The sequence below is a fragment of the Emydura macquarii genome, unplaced genomic scaffold (assembly GCF_026122565.2).
Source record: "Emydura macquarii macquarii isolate MOO-44397 ecotype Brisbane River unplaced genomic scaffold, CSIRO-AGI_Emac_v2 contig_2676, whole genome shotgun sequence".
Taxonomy (NCBI): domain Eukaryota; kingdom Metazoa; phylum Chordata; order Testudines; family Chelidae; genus Emydura; species Emydura macquarii.
In genome coordinates this window covers 3,236,606-3,257,041 of record NW_027132813.1, presented here as the reverse complement: position 1 = coordinate 3,257,041, position 20,436 = coordinate 3,236,606, and the positions used below count along the sequence as shown (strand labels likewise).

The window sequence follows — 20,436 nt, the reverse complement described above, 5'->3', positions numbered from 1 at the left end:
GGTGGTCTGCCCCATTGGTGCAGGATCCTTCGGCACCGGAATCCACGCTGGACTCTGTTCCGGGGATCGGGACTGGTGCCGTGGAGGTGAAGGGCTCGGTGCCGGGGTGCGGGAGCTGCGCACACCGCGTGAGGCAAATCTGGATTGGCACCGCCTTGAACGCAAAGCCTCCGGTGCTGTGGACCTTCCTCAGTGCCGCGGTGAGGAGGAGCTCGACGACTCATAGTCGGAGCTATGAGGGGAGCCAGCCTGCTTTACCCTCTCGTCTCCCGCCAGACAACCATTCACCCCTGATGGCGGTCTCAACCACCCACCTGAGGCACCCAGCACGGGTTTACCTCAGGACACCGGTCCCTGCACCCTTGGCCAAGGGTGGGGACGGAGGTGTAGGCATGGCTATCAGGGTGCATGCTGTGTGCAACACCTCCAGCATCGACAGTCCTTGCAGGAGCACTCCCCCTCCCCCAGGAGCCGGGGGAGGCTCCCCGCGCGGAGATGCAGGCGCTGGAGTGGACTCAATGGGCCGTGGCTGGTACATCTGTCAACTCAACCTCAGCCGCACAGGCAGTGTGGGGGGAGTCTTGGCGCTTGGTGCCCTGGCGCTTCGTTTTCTTCGGCACCAGCAACTGGCAGCAACGGGTCAAATCCGGTGCCAGTGGAGCGCTCCGCATTGAGGAGACGCTCGGTGCCGCAGGGGAACGCGCCGGTTCAGAGTCTGGATGGAGTGCTGCCTCCATTAAGATAGCCTTCAGCCGGATGTCCCTCTCCTTCTGGGTCTGCGGCTTGAAGGCCTTACATATTTTGCACTTCTCCCGACAATGCTGCTCACCCAGGCATTTAAGGCAGTGATCGAGGAGGTCACTCACAGGCAAAGGTTTGCCACAAGCGGCACAGGCTTTAAAACCTGGAGAGTCAGGCATGGCGCAGCCCTAAGCCCCTAAGGGCGCTTATCTATTCTAATTCTAAACTATCTACACGTAACAACTATTTAACACTAAGTACTTAACTACTAACAAGAACAGTTCAAAAGGGGAATGCTGCTTGCTAGAAGGCAAGAAGCAGGACAGTCCAGTAACCGTCATGGGCGGAAAGAAGGAACTGAGGGCCTGCAGGGTCGGCGGTGCCTCATATACTGCGGCATGAGCGCGGTACTCCAGGGAGCGCCTAGGCCAACCCTACAGGGTCTGCTAAGGGGAAAAAAGTTCCGGGAACCAGTGCACAGTAGCGTGCACTAACCTATATTGGAATGGATATGAGCAATCATTCGAAGTAGAACTTAAAATTTGAATTGGTTAAGGGGCTGGCAAATGCAAATTAACATCACTTTTGGGGAGATAATCTGGCCCCTTTCCAGATCATGCTAACATATTTGAAAGCCTACTGCACTGTTAATTATATTGGTGTAAGAGGGGAAGGAAGTGTAATGAACCTTCTTGCCCACCTTTACTTTATGTCGTATTTGAAATGAAACTCCTTTCAAAGGGTATTTATATAATAAAGTGGTTCTTACTTCTGTAGAGGCCTAAACCAAAGAAACTTCTCAGGGAAACACCCTGCTCCATCCAATCTTATAATTTGGAACATCTATTTGGTTTCTACTATATAAAAAGGCTATGGGTGCCTAAAATGTACTAACAAGCACTGTGTGTGAGTTCTGTTTTTATGCTATCATCTTGACTGATTACCAGGCCATTGCAGAGCCTGCTGCTATTAGGCAGCCCACTGAATTAAATTAAAGTTATCCAGGATCACAGTAGATTAAGAGGCCATCTGAATCAGACGGCAGGTACCCCTTAGCTAGGAATGTATCCTGAACCAAAATCCTGGATATAATCTATCTATAAACTTCAGGGGAGTTTGGCTCCAGTTCTGAATTTTGTGAGCTAGTGTCATCTCTATTTATAACTACTAACCACCCATGTACGTATCAGTAGCAACCAAAAGATCTTTGATGTAGTGTTTCATTACAATCTACTTAATGCTTATGTTTCAAATAATGTAATTTAAATCAACAGACACACGCCCACAGCCACTAACTTCTGATCTACCTGAAACAATTAGAAGAGCGAGAACACATTAGCTGTCATGTAGTTCTGAGCCATGGCTATGCTCTACCAGGCTGCAGCTAACCTCTGCATGCCCCAGTATACATAAAAACAACTGATGTGATTACTGTGCACATAAGTTATGTTTAGAACTATCATCTCTGGAAGATTTTCTTTTTAAGAGGATTTAGTGCCATTAAACAATAAAATATCAGAATCCCAAAGGACATATAAATGTAAAATAAATTGCAGTAGCTGTTCCAAGCTTTCCAGGTCTGCACGGCATTATTGGCAACTGGCCTTAAATTTTACAGAAGTAACAATACCAAGATGTATAGCCAGTGACAGTAATTGGAAGTGGATGCCTTCTCTCAGAGGCACTGCTATTTTCCTTTAGTACTCCTAACTGATGGGACATCAAGGTACATATTTGCCCTCAGGTGTAACGCCTTGACTTCAGTGCATTCAAGAAATCACAGTATCTTCAGCCATGTTTTATGGTTACGAGTTTTCAACAGAGTTGCTTGGATGTTACTGCATACAAAATGTCACCTGTAGGTTTACTAGTGAGCAAATCTCAAAAATTTTGCCTCAGGCAGGAAGGCAGAAGTTTCTCTTAAGTCTTTGTGTTCACAAAGGGCCTGATCCAAAGGCTACTGGATCACTGAAAGCCTTTACCTTGGCTTCACTGACCTGTAGAGCAGGTCTAAAACTGAGTAGGAAACTTTATGGAACAGGTCCTCTAGAACATTTTATCAGGACCAAAGAAAACCACAAGAGCACTGTTTCACACTCTGTCAACATTTCCATTTCTTGTCTGAAACCAGGAGATGCAGAGGCTACTACAGAAATAAAAAACCAAGGGAAATATCTATCCCAGTATCTTCAGATTTTGAAGATTAAGTTTTGAGCAACAGTTCAGGTTAGGTTTTATTTTATTTGAAGTGGCTCAATAAGCACTATTACATGGCTCTTGAGAAGACAAACAGGTCATGTCTACAAGCACTGAAAATGAATCATCGGAAGGAGAAAGGATAGTCCAGCAGCTAAGGTGTTAGGTTAGGACTTGATACACCTAGGCTCAATTCCCTGCTCTGCTACAGACTTTTTGTGTGACCTTGGCCTTTCTGTTCCTCATGTAAAATGGGGATAATAGTACTTCCCTAGAGCACAGTGGTATTCTGAGGTTAAATCCCTTAGAAATCATGAGGTGCTAAGATGATGGAGCTCATACAAGTATCTAAAACACATGGGAAATGGAGATGGTTCCAGATTATCAAAGCAATAAAAGAGTTAGCTAGAGGGACTCCAATATGGTGTCAGGAGGCCCAATCAGAGCTTCATACAACAGAAATTTAAAAGCAAACCATGTAAATCGGATGCACATTTGCTATACAGGCTCAACAGGATAAAAGTTAAATTTCACGTAATTTTAGAGTATTTTGACTGAAATGCTGCAATCAGCAAATTCTCCCCATAGCAGACTCCCCTGAGACTTGCCCACACCAAGAACAGAAAACAGGTAAGCATCCCCCAAAGCATGTCTTGCTGTCACTGCCGCACACAGTCCTAGAAACATTATCTAGACAACTGCAGTATAAACAAGCACAAGCATATGCCCACAGTGCCATCTTATGCTGAGGCACTAGGGGACGCAGATGTTGGATACTTCATATAATGAAGACATGAATAAAGGTAGTACTTTAGTGACTGGTATGCTTGCCTCCTCATCCCTGCTGTGATGGGATGTGGTGCACAGCAGCTGCTCACCTTCCAATCAACATGCAACGAAGCACGGGCTGTCCGTCTAGCCAAGGTACTTGTATGGCTTCTGTCAGAATAGTATCGGACCCCCTCAATTTTTAATGCATTTTATCCTCATAAGCGTCATGTGAGGTAGGGCAGAACTGTTATCCCCATTTTACCGATGAGGAACTGAGATACAGAAACACTACAGCCCAGATTCAAAGATACGTAGCACCTAAGCCCCCGTTTTAGCCTCTGCTGCTATCCAATATATCCCTGCTCAGCTGCCACCTAACCCTGTAGGCAACTTACACTCACTTGGCACCAACATTTCTGCTGCAGAAATTCCCTAGGTGCCTGAGTTTCTGCCTCTGTGCATGCACAGGTGCACTGCTGCTTCACTCTAGGCATCTAGACACTTATCTTCCGCCTAAGCCCAAGAGCTATGCAGAAACCAGAGGAACACAGGCAGGCAAATGCCTATATTCCCCACCGAGCCCAATCTGGTAAGTGTGCCCTGAGCACATGGGTCAGGGCCATTCAAAATCCAGCTGGAGAAGGAGGAGGTGTAGTAGTGCCCAACTTGTAGACCATGGTTAGTGCACTCAGCTAGGATGCAGGAGACCTAAATTCAGTTCCCCTTCTGCCTGAAGGGGAAAATGGATTTGAACAGGAGTATCCCACACCTCTCAAGAGAGTGCTCTAATCAACTGAGCTCTGGGATACTCTGACGCAGGGGTCCCTCAAACTCTCTTGTTTAAGCTGTTTCACTGTGTATAAGTAGTCTCTGGAGCAGAGGAACTGGACTCTGGGTCTCTCACCTCCTAGGTGGGTGCCCTAATAACCAAGCTATAGAGTCATTTGCACTATGTCTGGCCCAGTGACTAATTATTTATCCAAAGTGGAAAAGCGTCAACAGGGGAGACTGAGGGCACTCCGTATCATAATATCCTATAGCTCAGCAGTTACATGTGCACTCGTTAGAGGTGTGGGAGGCACATGTTCAAAGCCTTCCTTCCCTGCCTCTGGCAGAGAGTGGGGAATTGAACCTAGATCTCCTCCATCCCAGGTGAATGTGCTAACCACTGAGCTAGAAGTCACAAGGTAGGCATCACTAACCCCAGCCCATTTCGGGGGCACAATATAGGTGTCTCACTCCTTCTCCCAAGAAACTATTTAGACACCTAAGCCCCTGTACTCCAAGAGAGATTCTGGTGGTGGATTGACAACAAAGATAGGTGCCTCCCTGCAGCTTGGACTTAGGCGCCAAATTCTGACAGGGTCAGGGCTTGGGACTTCCCTTGTTGTTGGCATATCCCATTGGCTAGCTTAGGTGGCTCCCCACCTAGCATGCTGGCCATTGTGGATTGCATTTTTGGTGCCTATTTCTCCCCATTCATTGTATAGGTGCCTCAAGTTTTGCGGATTGCAGTGTTGCAACACTAAGTGTCACAACACCTAGGCCTGGAACCACAAAGGGACTTATGTGACTTGCTTAAAGTCACACAGGAGGTCTGTGGCAGAACACAGACCTGACCCCAGGTCTCCCAAGTCCTTGACTAGTACTGTACTCCAGTGCTTCCTCCTGGCTCAGGATCATGCGTGACAACCCCACACTATGGGTTACAGCAGATTCAGCCAGGACCTTACTCTGATCAGCTGACATGTTAGCCTAGACAGCTTGGGACTGGGAGCTGTTGGTTTAAGTCTGGCAGAGGGCAAAAAGCAGATATGAAGTGTGGCTTTGTACTTCCCAGATTTGGGCCACTGTTGTTTAATTCACTGGAACTGGGGTCCTAATTCTCTTTGGCTCCTCTGAATGTTCATGGCTTGATGCCTAAATATAGATTTAGGTGCCTAAGTTTAGGTACATGGGTTTGAAAATGTAGGATTTTGTCTTCCCTCAAAGACTGAAGAATTTTCTTTCATCCCCCTATTTGCCCTGGAATAGAACAGCAGCTTGTTCAGACCCTCCCTGGACTGGGCTCTACAATATAGGCCACCATTTTGATGCAGGCAGAATTTCAGAAGCTACCGTGCTGTGGGACACAGTTACACCTCCCTGAGGAAAGTGAGTGGCTGCAGACAGTGAGAAGAGGAGACTGCTGACAGCAAAAGGGATTGGGCTAATGGCACAGCCATGTCTTCACTAAATGGATTAAAAACAATCTTCAAATCATTTTCAACTCCCCTGTTCTGCTAGTCACCCTGCGGAGCTACATCTATCAGCAAAGCCATCAGTAAGGCTAGTGCTAAGACTGATAGCCCACCAGAGTAGAGTGATGGAGGGAGAACAGACCTGTGAATGAGAAAAATAGAGTAGCTGCTCAAATACAGAGCTAGTCAAATCTGCAGTATTAACAAGAAGAGTTCCTGCATTACAAAATCTCAGTGCAAGCACTCAACAGTTTGGGGGCTTTTTCCAGCCCTCTACTCTCACTGGCACCAGTTCAGGCTTGTTAATGTATCTGGCTAAAAGGAATCCAGTTACCTTTTAACACAAATGATCATATTTAGCAATTACTTGAGAAGAGAAAAAAAAAAAAAACATCATATATCCCAACCCCTAATCTGATAACTATCTAGGTCAAACAGTACTGCAGGTTTTTTCCATTTACTTTGCTTTATATGTTCTGTTCCCAGCAGGAGCAACAATTCACACTTTCCATAGTGTCTGCAATGGCTACGGCCTCACTGCATGAATTGGGAACATAGGAATTGCTGTGTCAGATCAGTAGCCAGTAGCAGATGTCCAGACAAAGATGCAGAAAACCCTGCAGTTGACTGACCTCTTGATAAGAGAAGTTACTTCTTAAGGGTCAGTCCACTCTGAAAAGTTACACAGATATAGCTACCTTTCTCAGGGTATGAAAAATCACAACACTGCAAGATGTAGTTAAGATGGCCTAACCCGCAATGTAGACAGTGCGAGGTTGATCGAAGAATTCTTCTGTCAACCTAGCTACTGCCTCTTGGGAAGATGGATCAACTACAGCAAAGGGAGAGCCCCTCCCATTGCTGTAGTGAGTGTCTACACTGAAGCACTACAGAGGCGCAGCTGCACAGCTGTGCCACTGCAGCGTTTCTAGTGAAGACTAAGGCCTTGTCTATGCTACAGAGTTTTGCCGACACAAGTTATGCCAGCATACAGCCACTGCTGTAATTAAACTGCTATTGCATGGCCTTGCTATGCTCCTTGTGTCAGTGGAGTGCATTCACAATACCAGCTCTTGCATTGACACAGGGAGCAGTGCACTATGGGTAACTATCCCACTGTGCAATTCCATGCAGGATGCTTTGGGAAGGGTTTGCAATGACTCATGGGACAGGCACTGCATCACATGAGGAAGGTTTCTGAATCCCATCATTCCATGGGCATCCTACTAGACTGACAGCCACTTTTCAACTGCCCTGTCAGCCAAACTGACATTGCTGAATACAAACACAAGAAGCCCACAGAAGTGTGTGAGCCGGGGTGTGTGGGTGACAGGGTGTGAGTGTGTGTGTGAGAGAGACAGACACAAATAGAGTGTGTGTTGGGGGACAGTGAATATGTCCATATGCTGTCTCTAAGTTCAGACAGCAGCCAGAAGCAACTAATCCTGAGGCAGAAGCTGGTGCACAGACACCTGGTGACCCCCTAACCCCCCTACCTCAGCTCAGCAGAGACCTGTACATTGGCTGAGGGAGGGGACCCCCTGACATAGAATCATAGAAGATTAGGATTGGAAGGGACCTCAGGAGGTCATCTAGTTTAACTCCCTACTCAAAGCAGGACTAACCTCAGCTAAACCATGCCAGCCAGGGCTTTGTCAAACCGCACCTTAAAAACCTCTAAGGATGGAGATTCCACCACTTCCCTAGGTAACCTATTCCAGTGCTTCACCAACCTCCTAGCGAAAAACATTTTCCTAATGTCCAACCTAGATCTCCCCCACTGCAATTTGAGACCATTGCTCCTTGTTCGGTCATCTGCCATCACTGAGAACAGCCTAGCTCCATCCTCTTTGGAACCCCCCCTTCAGGTAGTTAAAGGCTGCTATCAAATTCTCCCCACTCTTCTCTTCTGCAGACTAAACAAGCCCAGTTCCCTCAGCCTCTTCTCACAAGTCCTGTACTCCAGTCCCCTAATAATTTTTGTTGCCCTCCGCTGGACTCTCTCCAATTTGTCCACATCATTTCTACAGTGAGGGGCCCAAAACTGGACATAATACTCCAACTGTGGCCTCACCAATGCCGAATAGAGAGGAATAATCATTTCCCGCAATCTGCTGGCAATGCTCCTACTAATGCAACCCAATATGCCATTAGCCTTCTTGGCAACAAAGGCACATTGCTGACTCATATCCAGCTTCTTGTCCACTGTAACCCCCAGATCCTTTTCTGCAGAACTGCTGCCTAACCAGTCAGTCCCCAGTCTGTAGCAGTGCATGGGATTCTTCCGCCCTAAGTGCAGGACTGGGTAACTCCATTTGGGGGGACAAGTTGTGTACATATTAACAACGTTGTGTTAAATCCTGGTTCTCTCCTGCAGTAATGGTTTCAAGTGGTGTTAACAGTCACATGACTGCATATAGTGTCTTAATATAATAAATGGGTTTGCTCTTGAGAAGGCGTTTAATCCTATAAGTAGGTTATTAGATATCCAAAAAGATGATAGTTTATTGGAAAGAGTTCTGGAGCATCTGATGGGCTTTTAGGTCAAATAATTGGGAGGTAAACATTCATTCTATGCCAGCAGTTCCTAACCTTTTTGAGAGTGTGGACCCCTTTTCAACCTCCAAACATTTCGCAGACCACCACATGCTACTAGCTGTTTTTAGAAACTATATGAAATTATTTTTTATTTGAAATTGTACATTTCCTTGGTGAAGATGTTATTTTTCTTTTCCGCAGACCTCCTGTAGTAGCCTCACGGACCACCAGGGGTCTGCAGGCCATAGGTTGGGAACCGTTGTTCCATGCATTAGCAAAAGAAAATCTTTAAATAGCTTTAAAGATTAAATATCTGTTTATGTCCTCCAGCTCATTAACGAACAGCCTACTAATTCACAGATGATACTAAATTGATAGTTGCTATCCACAACAGAGAAATAATACAAAAGGGATGTAAGGAAGTCAGAAATATGGACAGTAAAAATGATATTCACCTTGGACAAATGCAAAATAAACATCTTGGGAAAAAATAATCTCCAACATTGATATTTAGCGTGAGCAATGTATGGTAAAGGAGTAATGCAAAAAGTATAAGAGTCATTGCAGACAGCAAGGGAAAAAGAAGCAACTGTAACAGAATATACTCCTGTTTTCACATCCTACACACTATTGTTATCATTTTTGTACAAGATATGCCTTGTAAGGTATCATTTGAAAACTCATAATTTGCTGGTTAGTATTATCCTGGTAAAATAGATGTGGCAACATTGTATGTGAAGTTATAAAATTCCCCTATATGGCATTATTACACATTCCAAACCCCACAGTCCCACCCAAACAAGCTGGCAAACAGGTCTGTTCTAAACAAAGGAATGTGTGCTCTGCTTCATTTGCATTTAAGCAGTAAATAGAATCATCAAGTAGGAAGGGAAGACAAAGGAAGTTCAAATAGGTGAAAAAACCAGCAGGGAATATCCTTCCACACAGACTCTTTGGCCCCTGGTTCTCAGCTGGAAATGTTTTTCCAAGAGGGGGACTGAAACTATAAAAAGGAAGGATAAACACTCCATCCACCCTCCCTCGCATTCACTGCACCTGAAGAGACAAAGGAAGCAGATGTTGGACTCTGGGGGAGGGGTTCTGACCTAAAGAGTTTGGTCAGAAGACTGCTGAAAGCATGTGGTGAGGAAACTTTGCTTTGAATCTAATGTAGTTTGTTAAAACGCTTACTGATGACTAACTTCTTTATTTCTTGTTACCATTTCTGACTTTTATGCGTCATTACTTGTATTAATTTAAAATCTCTCTCTTTGTAGTTAATATACTTGTTTTATTGTTTTATCCAATTGAGTATGTTCAGGTTGAAGTATCTGAGTAATTCCATTTGGGGTGACAAGTTGTGTACATTATTCCCTTAAAGGAATAACGGACTAATATATTTGTACAGTCTAGGAAAGGGCTGGGCAGTACAGGCCATATGTTTCTGTGGGGGAAAATATGACATTGGGAGTGTGTTGGGGTCACCCTATGGAAATTTTTAAGACTACTAAGAGCCAAGGTGTGGCTGGCTTGCTGTAGCATACACACAGCTGGGAGTGACTAACATGCTGGACGCTGTTTATGAGGAGCAAGGCATTGTAAAGGGCACCCCAGGTTACAGGGGAGGGTTGACATGGCTACTCATTACTCTGGATTGTACCTGGTATGTCACAACAACCCACTACATGGCAACAAAAATAATTTGCACCTCTGGGCTGTTCAGGCAAATAGAATGGAATCTGGTCATTTCTCCCCAGCCGAGGATTTTCCCCAGAGTGTGAGGAAATCCCCAGACCCAGTGCAGCTAGATCATATATCACCACCTTGCAGCCCCAATGTAGGATACACTCGACACAAGCAGGTGTGCAAGCTGTGACCCAGCAACTCCCAGCTGGTAGACGGCTTTTTAGTAATTTACCAATTGACAGAGTTTAAAGCAAATCCCCCAATTATTCTAAATACCACTAGGACTGCTTAAAACTAGCCAGAGAATCAGTGGGATGCAACGATCTCTGGTCTCCCTCCCACTTTTCCCCACAATCCACTGTACCCAGAATCTGAATATTTTTGAGTGTTTCATCTACTGTACTTAATTCAACAGAAAGGATAATTTAATTATTGGAACAGATCATCAAGGGAGGTGGTAAATTCCCAATATTTGGACTCTAAATCAGAGTTGAAGGTCTTTCTAAAGAGACATGCTCTACAAGTCATTGGGCGCAATACAAGAATAACTGGGTAAAATTCCATGCTCTGTGTTATGCAGGAGATGAAACATCATCATCATAATGGTCCCATCATAGATTTTTAAAGCCAAAATGTTCCCAGTGACAACTTCCTCACTGACCACATTCTAACAAACCAGACAGCAATGAACCCCAGAAATTAATGCAAAATGAAGGAAGGAACATTAAACACTTTCTCCTCAGTCTCTTTCTATTTATCTAATATATGTTGCTCTGTCTTTCATCTGAACAGTTTCTATCTAGGTTTCTAGGACTGTACCCACTTAGCTCTTCTTCTCTGAGAGGCATCACGTTTGGTTAGTACAAGGTATTACTTGATTATTAGCTCCTTGCCATTCAGTTGCGCACATACTTACTGGGACACATGATCCAATCAGAGCATAATGCTTTTTCTTTAACAATTTCCCCACCCTCCTCCTCTACTGCCAACCACAAAAGGGAAATGGCAAAGTACTTTGCAATAGTGGGCTAGGATCACTATCCTTGTATCGGAACCTTTAAATGTCCTAGCTACACTGACAATGATCTGAACCAATCCTGTCCATGCAATAGCTGTGTAAATTTAACAGGCTTCTGAGAGACAAACATCTCACGTTTGGGATTGGATTTGCCCAGAAAGGACAAGCCCTTACCTGTGCTGGCCCAAGGGAGGTACCAAGGGCAGCTCACATTCACATAGGTCCCAGGTAGCCCATCAGGCCAGCAGGCATAGTCATCAAATGTCCTGTTGCAGAACTTGCCTCCTACAGAGAGATGGAGAATGAGGTCAACCACTGGCCTTGAACCATCATCACTGTGAGAAGCAACCATGGGAGAACAGGAGGAATGAAGATGAAGCATATGCACCACATAATTGTAAAATATTGTGTTTTATTTTAGGAAGGGGAAGTAAATACCATGTATCCTCACCCTATACAAGGATAAAGGGAAGGGACTGAACCCCTGCTAGGATGCTCTTTCACTGACTAAACAAATGGGCAGATTTAATGTGGAGGTGACATCATAAAGATTCCATGCCATGGTGCCGCAACAGCTGCAACCAGAGGCTTCCATCCTGCCCTAGTGCCAAGTATCCTTCTCATCTTTCTGCGCTGGTGTAGCCCAGTCTCATGTTGGTTCTCTCAGTAGCTCATATTCTTGTTCTGAATGCTGTATGTAATCTTTCTCGGAGAACTGGTTGCTGTCACGAGGTTGTGAATTCTAAACTAATACATTGATACATTGCTGAAATACCCACACAAATGACCACAGATCAGCATTACAGCTTATTCAATGTGCTAATGCTACAGCTTCACATTTATTAAACCGTCAGCCTTGGACGGCAATGCTCTGAGCATAATGGAACAAAGGGAGATGAATGTCTCCCTCCCACTATTGCTATCACTATATTGCTATCACATCACACTCCATTGTAGCAATACAACTAACAGATGCAGCTAAGGGGAAATAAATAACATTTTTAAAAACAGTGTTTTAAAAACATAACTTGAGACCTCTGCGGTCCTTTTCAGAGCTTTGCCGTAGCACGAGGTACTCTAGCAGCACCCACACTGTGTCCAGTGGTGGGCTGTACTGGCAAATGGCTAGAATCCACTGACCAGCATAATATCAAACAGACTGCAGCTGCCCTTATCATTCTGCAAGATTCAGCCCACAAAGACCATGACCTACATTCTCATTTACATTAAGGCCCCTTTACACCATGCTGGCAGATAAAGGGCTCTTGGAGAGAATGTAAATTAAAGGGTCTCAGTGTAAATGGAATATGGCCTTATATATATATATCCAAGTGCAGGACTCTTCTTGAAGATCCCTGTAGAGCACTCCTTGCTAGGATCCACAGTCTTCCTCAGGCTGCTTCTCCGTATTAAAGGCTGCAAGCCACATTTCAGAACTCCACGGGTGGCATTCATCTTGCAGGTTGTGCTGGAGATACCACTGCATAACACTTCGGGCCACGGCGATGAATGGTTTTATAGCTAATCCATTTAATGTAATCTCCTCTCCCACGGCCTACATAGAAACCTATTACCCCAAGAAGCAGCCCAACACAAGCGGTGGACTGAAGAGAGTGGGAATAAATGGAAATGGAGTTATGGAGAGGGAGGACTGTCAAGCCCATAAGAGTTCCCTGCCAAAGTTAGCAGATGTTTTATAAAGTAAACATCCCATTCCTGCCAAGCAGGCTTACCTGCCTCAAGAGGGGGTGTCTCGTAGAGATACTTCAGGCACTGGAGCTGATATTCTTTCCACTTCTGCATCACTTCAGAGAGGGAACCATCTGTACTCTGTAAGAGAAAGGTCTCCGGTATGTTAAGAGCCAAACCGGCTGCTTCACAGATAAATAAAATAAAGGGTAGATCTGTCTAGGCTAACTGGGCTACAACTGCAAGTGCCAGAGCAGCGTTTCCAAGAGCCCTATGAAGAGGGAGGAGCACATACATGTTTCATGGTCATAAAGAGCATATGTTTCTGTTGCATGTTTGTCTCAGGACCACCAATGATGTGGCCAATTAAAAACACACAACTGAAAACATTTTTGTACCCTATCTGACATGATGTGGAGATTTTCCATGAAAAGGGCACGGTCAAGAGTGATGCTCATTATCTGATTCATTATCTCCAAACAAACCTTTCCAGTGAGCAGGGATACCAGTGAGCCTCCTTGGAAATGACTTCTAGCCAACAGCAACCTTCTGTGATCCCAAAACTGAGGTCAAGATAACCCAGTGCATTCAGCTGACGTTAGTCCTGCTTTGGAAGAATACGTGGACAAACTTTTCCCTCTTTAACTGCCTCTTGTGCATGGTAGCTTCTGCAACATCAAGCATGCTTCTCTTAGGGTGGGGGAAAAGGCAGGAATCTCCCTCTGCACATCCTAATTTGCACAGACACCTACTGCCAGCTACTCAGAATCTAAGGAAGAGAAGTTTGTACATTTGGTCACTGATGATTCATGTAACCATAGTGAAGCCAAATGAAATAAGTAGTAGGCATCCTAGCTGGCTTAGACTGGCCCAACTTGCTGCCTGCATTTCCCCGCATTGTCTTTTAAAAACATCAAACTAGGAAAAACTGAATTATGAACGCAAGAATTATCCTGTAAGAGACCAATGGTCCATCTCGCCCATCATCCTGTCTCAGAGAATGGCCCAGCACGGATGCTTCAGAAGAAGGCATAAAATCAGCAGCATGAACCTAATTGCGCAATACTCTAATATTGGGTGGGGAAAATGTCATCTAACCCCAGCTGTTGATCAGGTTATGCTTTGAAGCATGAGGATTAAATAACCCTTGTAATTTTATCCTAGCTGCTTTAACTGCCCTTTGTTTTTTATCCCTTCACATATCTAAATCTTTTTTGTGGGAAGGGAGAGATGCCAAGGGCCTGCAAAATATCATTTTAAGCTGGCAAACAAAACCAAAAAAGCCATTTTTAATTATACAAGAGTTTAAAAAGACAATGGGGCTGGATTGCTTCCATTACACCAGTGTGACTCGACTGACGGCAATGGAATCATCCTGCATTTTACACTAATGTAAGCAAGAACAGAGTTAGACCCTAAATTTCTAGAATATGGAGCTTTCAGGGTACCCCCACCCTCACAGTACTCTTTCCTATCATTCAATACATTTAAAATGTTTGTAAAGAAAAATTTGCACATCAAACCTCTGCCTTGAGCAACTGACCCACCCAGAATAGGGGTCACTAATGGGAGCGCATCACAATCAAGCTCAGACATACAAGCATCTCATAAACATGAATTATGTGAGGGACTGGGGACCTTATTGGCCAATGCATGCATCTAGGTGCTCCTCCAGTCTTGACTAACACATTAGTAATGTTCATGAAAATCAGAGCTCTTGACAAAAACAGCGGATCAGACTGAGCTCCTCATGAAAACAAGCTACTCTTCTGTGACAAACACCCCAGAAGCCCAAATGAGCAGCCAATAAAGCTATCATCATTACATTCATTCAGAAAGATGCTCTCAGAAAGCATAATGAGGAGTGGGACTGAATTGCCAGAACACAACACGGACATTTATTAAGTAACTTTATTTATGTGTAGATTTTAATAGCAGTTACAGTCTTTGTCTAGTTGATGCACAGCACCCTGATCTGCATCTTGCCAACGAGGGCTGTGTTGCCAGTCAGATTTCACCCATAGTCCTAACTGAAGGACTAGAATTCAATCATATGGATTTTTATTTCATACATGTGTCTATAGACACACAAAAGTCTGTACAGGACCTTACATGCTCTGGATGTCTGGGGGGGGGGAGGCGGGAGGAGGACAAAAAAAACCCCAAACACCACTTATTTGGGTGCTTAAAGTTAGAAAAATCTACCCTTCTCCTTTATTAGGCTAGAAAGCCATTCACAAGCCAGAGCTCATTTTCTTCAATTGGATTAATTGTTTCCGAGTATTCACCAAATAACCTGCTGAATGAGTCATTTTCAGACTATGGGTTGTGTACAAGTTGTTCATTGTAACCAGTCACTATTCTTGTTGTGTGGTTTGCCTACTAAAAATCACATGGTATTGTTTCAGCTCTTTCCAACTGCATGGAAAAGATTTTAGAAACAGAAAATGTAGCATCTCCAAGATAAGCTTTTGAACAATAATCATTTGCCCTAAATTTGTGAAGCTACTAGGATTCATAAATATTTTCATGGAATATTTGACAATCATCCATACACATGACCCACACCCCCAAAATCACAGCAAACCAAATTCACTTCTTTATATTGGAATAAAAGTGCAATTCATTTTAAAAAAAACTGAAAACCAGTTGTAGTTAGTTGTATAAACCCAAGATGATTCACAGTAAGGTCGTTAGCTTTTCCAGAACACACTAGGGTTTTTTGTTTGTTTTTATTAAAGAAAACAATCATTTTGGAAAAGAAAAAAAAGAGGGGGTTTTTTTTGGTAGATTTAAATCATTGTTTTTATAAAACATAGGAATAACCACCTTTAATAATGACTGGGCGAACTGAAATTTCTGTCCACCTGTTTAATCAGAAGTAGATGTTCTATCTGCAATGATTTCCAATCCTGTGCTAAGGCAGCTCTAACACAATTATTAGCAAAATATAATAGGAAAACAATCAGACCTGTTCTCTTTAGTGAAGACTCATTTTGGGGATTTTTTTTTTTTTATTACCAACATCCTGCTGCAAAGTACACAATCAAATATAATCCATTGTACAGTATCTTTATTGCTCTAGCCACTCAGTAGTTCATAATCTGGTTCAGCAGAATACCATTTCTCGTTACTCAGGTGAATGCCAAATTAGTTACTGTATGTTAAATTTTGTACATGCCATCTACCCTTTCATTAAGGGGTTTAATACCAGGTGAACAATAATCAATATGATTTACATAGCACTATAGAAGTGCAGTGTAATTAATTACTCAAACTGGAGACACTAAATCAATAGATTACTATTATTTGCATAGCATCAGTGTGTTAGACACTTTATAGACAGGTATGAAGACAAGGCCCCTGCTCGAGGAGGCCTATACCTAAATAGACAATGCATACAGTGGCAGGCAACAAGTAATGTAAACAAATAATGTAATTAAGCACGTCTTGTAAGTATCAAGATTTTTATTATCAGTTTGTTGCCATCTTGCAATTATGATTTTCAGTTCTTTACTAAGTACTTAGCAGCAGAAGGAGAAACACTAGAGGTAAATAGCCTCTCTGTGGAAGAGATGTGTACTAAGGAAAGATGGAGGAGAAGACAGAAGCATTACAGATTAGGTTGAGGTGGTGGGGCTTCAAAGCATATGGAGGCTGCATGAAGTATGAATGGATGAAGCACATAAAGGAGGCAAGTCGTGATGAAGCTTGGGTGGCATGAAATGGATTCAGGAGAATTAAAAGAGACAAGTGGAGTGAGCCATCCATCGCAGTAATATAATTAAGTGCAATTAATCGCTGGTGATAAATCATCCCATTCAGAAAAGGTTGAGGAATGAATTCTTTATAAATCAGTGATGCCTTTATATGAAATCCTTCCCATGATCACAATTTGTCTCAGCAGTTTTCACTGCACAAAGACGCATTTTTATAACTTTCCAGTATCCTGGAGGCTACTCCTGCAATACCAGGTAATTTCATCTATTTGACCCCAACGCAATTCTTGCTACGCAAGTGCTCTTCCATGGCATAAGAGACTGAAACTGCAGGGTGCTCAGAAAGCTCATTTCTCGTTGAAATCAATGGGAGCAGAGACTGCTCAGAATTTCACAGAACTCATTGGTCATTTTGCAGGATGGGGCAAGTTCTCTCCCAGTCTGACGCGGCTTGGAAAAATGGGGCCTTTTATCAGAACCCTACTGAGCTCCCTACTTTCTTGTCTGTGCATTCCCTGCCCCAGCCTTTTGTGTGAAAACAAAAGTCCTTCTAGATGAGTAAACTGAGGCCAATTCCATTCAGCTGTTTCCCATTCCAGCATGTGAAATGTTCCCAATTCATCACCAGGGACCCAACTGTTATAACATGATCCAATGCTGGAAAATAAAGCTAGACAAATTCAGACTGGAAACTGGCATACATTTTTAACAGTGTGAGTAATTAACCATAGGAACAATTTACCAAGGATCACTGTGGATTCTCTATCACTGACAATTTTTAAATCAAGATTGGATGTTTTTCCAAAAGATCTGCACTAGGAATTATTTTGGGGAGGTTCTATATGGTCTGTTTTATACAGGAAGTCAGACAACATGATCACAATGATCCCTTGTAGGTCGGAAATCTATCAACTGTGATGACAAAGACTAGGTGCTAAGAGCTGCCAAGTTCTAATCTCATCTCCCAAAGCGACTCACCAGGTGACTGTGGCAAGTAACTTCACTTTCCTGCTTCGGTTTCTCTATCTGTGAGACAGGAACAACGGGTAGGTCTTTACTGAACAGATAGATTTATCCAGATCAATTGGGCGGAAGTGAAGACGCAATCAATCAATCCAGAAGTCAATTCAATAAAACCACCTCTGAAAAAAGAGTAATGCTGCATCAATGGGTATGCATGTCCTGTCGGTGAAGCATAGTGGAAACGGCACGCAGAATGGACTTTAGGAAGACAACGTAAGTTATGCAAGCTACATAGAGTAGCTTGCGTATCTCCCGTCAACTGCCGCCAGGTAAGTGTAGAACAGACCAATATCATACTTACGTTACAGTGGGATTGTGTAGATGCATATAGGTTTATGCTCATATAGTTCTTTGTAGATGTGAAGTGCTAATAATAAACAGTATCAATATGACTACCCTTACAGTAAAATGTTCAGGAAAACAGGTTCCCAGCAACACCTAATTTCCAGGCCATTTTGTTCATCCCAGGTTTGGGGGACTGAGGAGCTTATCTGTGAACCTTTTAGAGATTTGCCCATTACTAGTTAGGTTTTTTAAAAGAGGCAAAGAATGACAAGCCAGAGTAAAAAGTCTAATGAAAGGGTCTCTAAATCAGCATAAGCTAAGTGTCTGCATTAGAGAAGCTGCCACTCCCTGAAATGGGCAATTTGAGCCTGAGACAATTTGAGTCTATTAATAACAGATATAGGCTTGAATTTACAGCACTGAGCTTTGTCCTCTGATCATATCCCTAAATGAGCAGAGTATAGCAATGCAGCCCCAGAAAGTCCTCTGTAAACAACTATCATCTTGAATCCACAGGGGATGAGAGTCTCCTCTCTCAGGGGAGGGCAGTTCTCAGGTTTCATTTTTGTTCTCAAGTTTAAGTGAATTTGGTGGTGAATAAATCCTTCCAACCACAGATCAGGCTCCAACACATCAGCATTAGCACAAGCTTCCCTCAAAGTGCCCCCCACCCAACAACATGCCTCGGCTAAGACCTGGACACCGTTTCTTGAAGCATGAAAGTAATTCATCCTCTGCTCTTTTCCTGCCTACGGCTTCATAGATAATTGACAAATCGGGTTGCCACTTGTCCGGGTAAAACCCGGACAGTCCAGTTCTTGGTTTCTGTGACTGGGTACCATATATGGTTGCCAGGTGCCTGATTTTCAACTGGAAAATCCAGTCAAGAGGAGGACCTGGCAGATGTACTGACTGGACACCAAAAGTCTGGTTATCGCAGGGTGGGGGAAGCGTCAGGTCATTAATCTGTGCCAGCCCCTGCTCAGCCGGGTCTGCCTTCCACTTGCAAACAGGCTTTTTGTCAGGCTGCAGCAGCTCCCATCCCAGCGCCTGGAGCAGAGGGACTCCAGCTTTGGGGGAGAGGGACAGGGAGGTGGAGAAAATCCAGCAAGCCATGGGGGGGAAAAGACTGACATCCCTACCCACTCTCCAAACTCATTTAACACAGGCCACCAAACAACCTCCAGCTGGTAATAGCTTTTAGTCACTACTGGCCTGGACTGGATTAAATCCAGTGGTTAGAAAGCAAGAGTGTCAGCATGCCCTTACTGCTTCCCTGTGTCAATCTCTGCCGCAGTTCTCAGTTTCTCTCTAGTGTGGTATTGTCTTTTTTAGACCCAAATATGAATATTTTTCTCTTAAGATTTTAAAAACCATTTCTCTGAAAGAGATCAAGGGTTTGTGGGTTTTTTGGGTTTTTTTTGCGCGCAGACCTGTAGCGACAGCGTAATTAAGGATGAACTCCAATTTCAGTAATAAGGCAGATTTCCCCCCCCCTACACCTTTACCTTTCATGAAAAGGTCAACAGATCCCCTGATAATTGGTTAGGAGGCTCCTGTGCCAGGGTATAATAGGTCTTGAAAGTCTGAGAAAAAGTAAAAGAGGCAATGACCTGGAAAAAACAAAATCTTCACAGATAAAGTTTGCAGATGATACAAAAACTGGTGGAGGGTGTTAAATAATGAAGAGGACAAGTCACTGATTTAGAGATATATGGATCACCTGCTAAAGTGGGTGCTAGCAAACAATATGCATTTTAATATACATAAATGTAAACATTCATCTAGGAACAAAGAATGTAGGCCATACTTATAGGCGGGGAGACTTGATTCTGGGGAGCAGGGATTCTGAAATTTCAAAGATTTGGGGGATCATGGTACATAATTAGCTGAATGTGAGTTCCCCAGTGTGATACTGTGGACAAATAAAGGATTAAAAAAAAACCATTCCTTATAGTGAGATTGGAAGAGTTGAATCTATTTAACATAACCTATTCTTTGTTATGTGGTGATTTGATCACAGTCTTTAAGTATTTGTATGGGGAACAAATATTTAATAATGGGCTCTTCAATCTAGTAGAAAAAGGTACAACACAATCCAATAGCTGAAAGTTGAAGCTAGACTAATTCAGACTGGAAATAAGGTGTAAATTGTTAACAGAAAGAGTAATTAACCATTGGAACAAGTTACCAAGGGTTGTGGTGGATTCTCCATCACTGCTCATTTTAAAATCAAGATTGGATATTTTTCTAACAGATCTGCTCTACGAATAATTTTGTGCAAGTTCTGTGGCCTGTGCTATACAGGAAGTCAGACTATATGATCGTAATAGTCCCTTCTAGCTTGGAATCTATCAATTTCTAGTAGTATTGAGGAAAGCAATACTTTGACCGCTTTGTCATCATTCATGGGATTTGTAATACACCAAATTTCATGTTCCTTTTGCAGACAGATAATGAATGGATCAGAGGGTGGGCTGTAGACATACATTATCAATGGAGTGTCCCATAGCAGATTTATTAAGTGCAG

At 43.4% G+C, this 20,436-nt stretch overlaps 1 protein-coding gene across 1 annotated transcript in view; it reads right to left on the bottom strand.

Annotated features, from left to right (window-relative positions):
• The window catches only part of GLP1R (glucagon like peptide 1 receptor), a 118,382-nt gene that overhangs the window by 52,168 nt on the left and 45,778 nt on the right, over positions 1–20,436 (bottom strand). Inside the window, exons 2-3 of the mRNA XM_067565374.1 lie at positions 12,924–13,020; positions 11,365–11,475 (exon numbers count right to left, since the gene is read on the bottom strand). Of these exons, the coding sequence (XP_067421475.1) occupies positions 11,365–11,475; positions 12,924–13,020 (208 nt within the window). The remainder of the gene's footprint in view (positions 1–11,364; positions 11,476–12,923; positions 13,021–20,436) is intronic.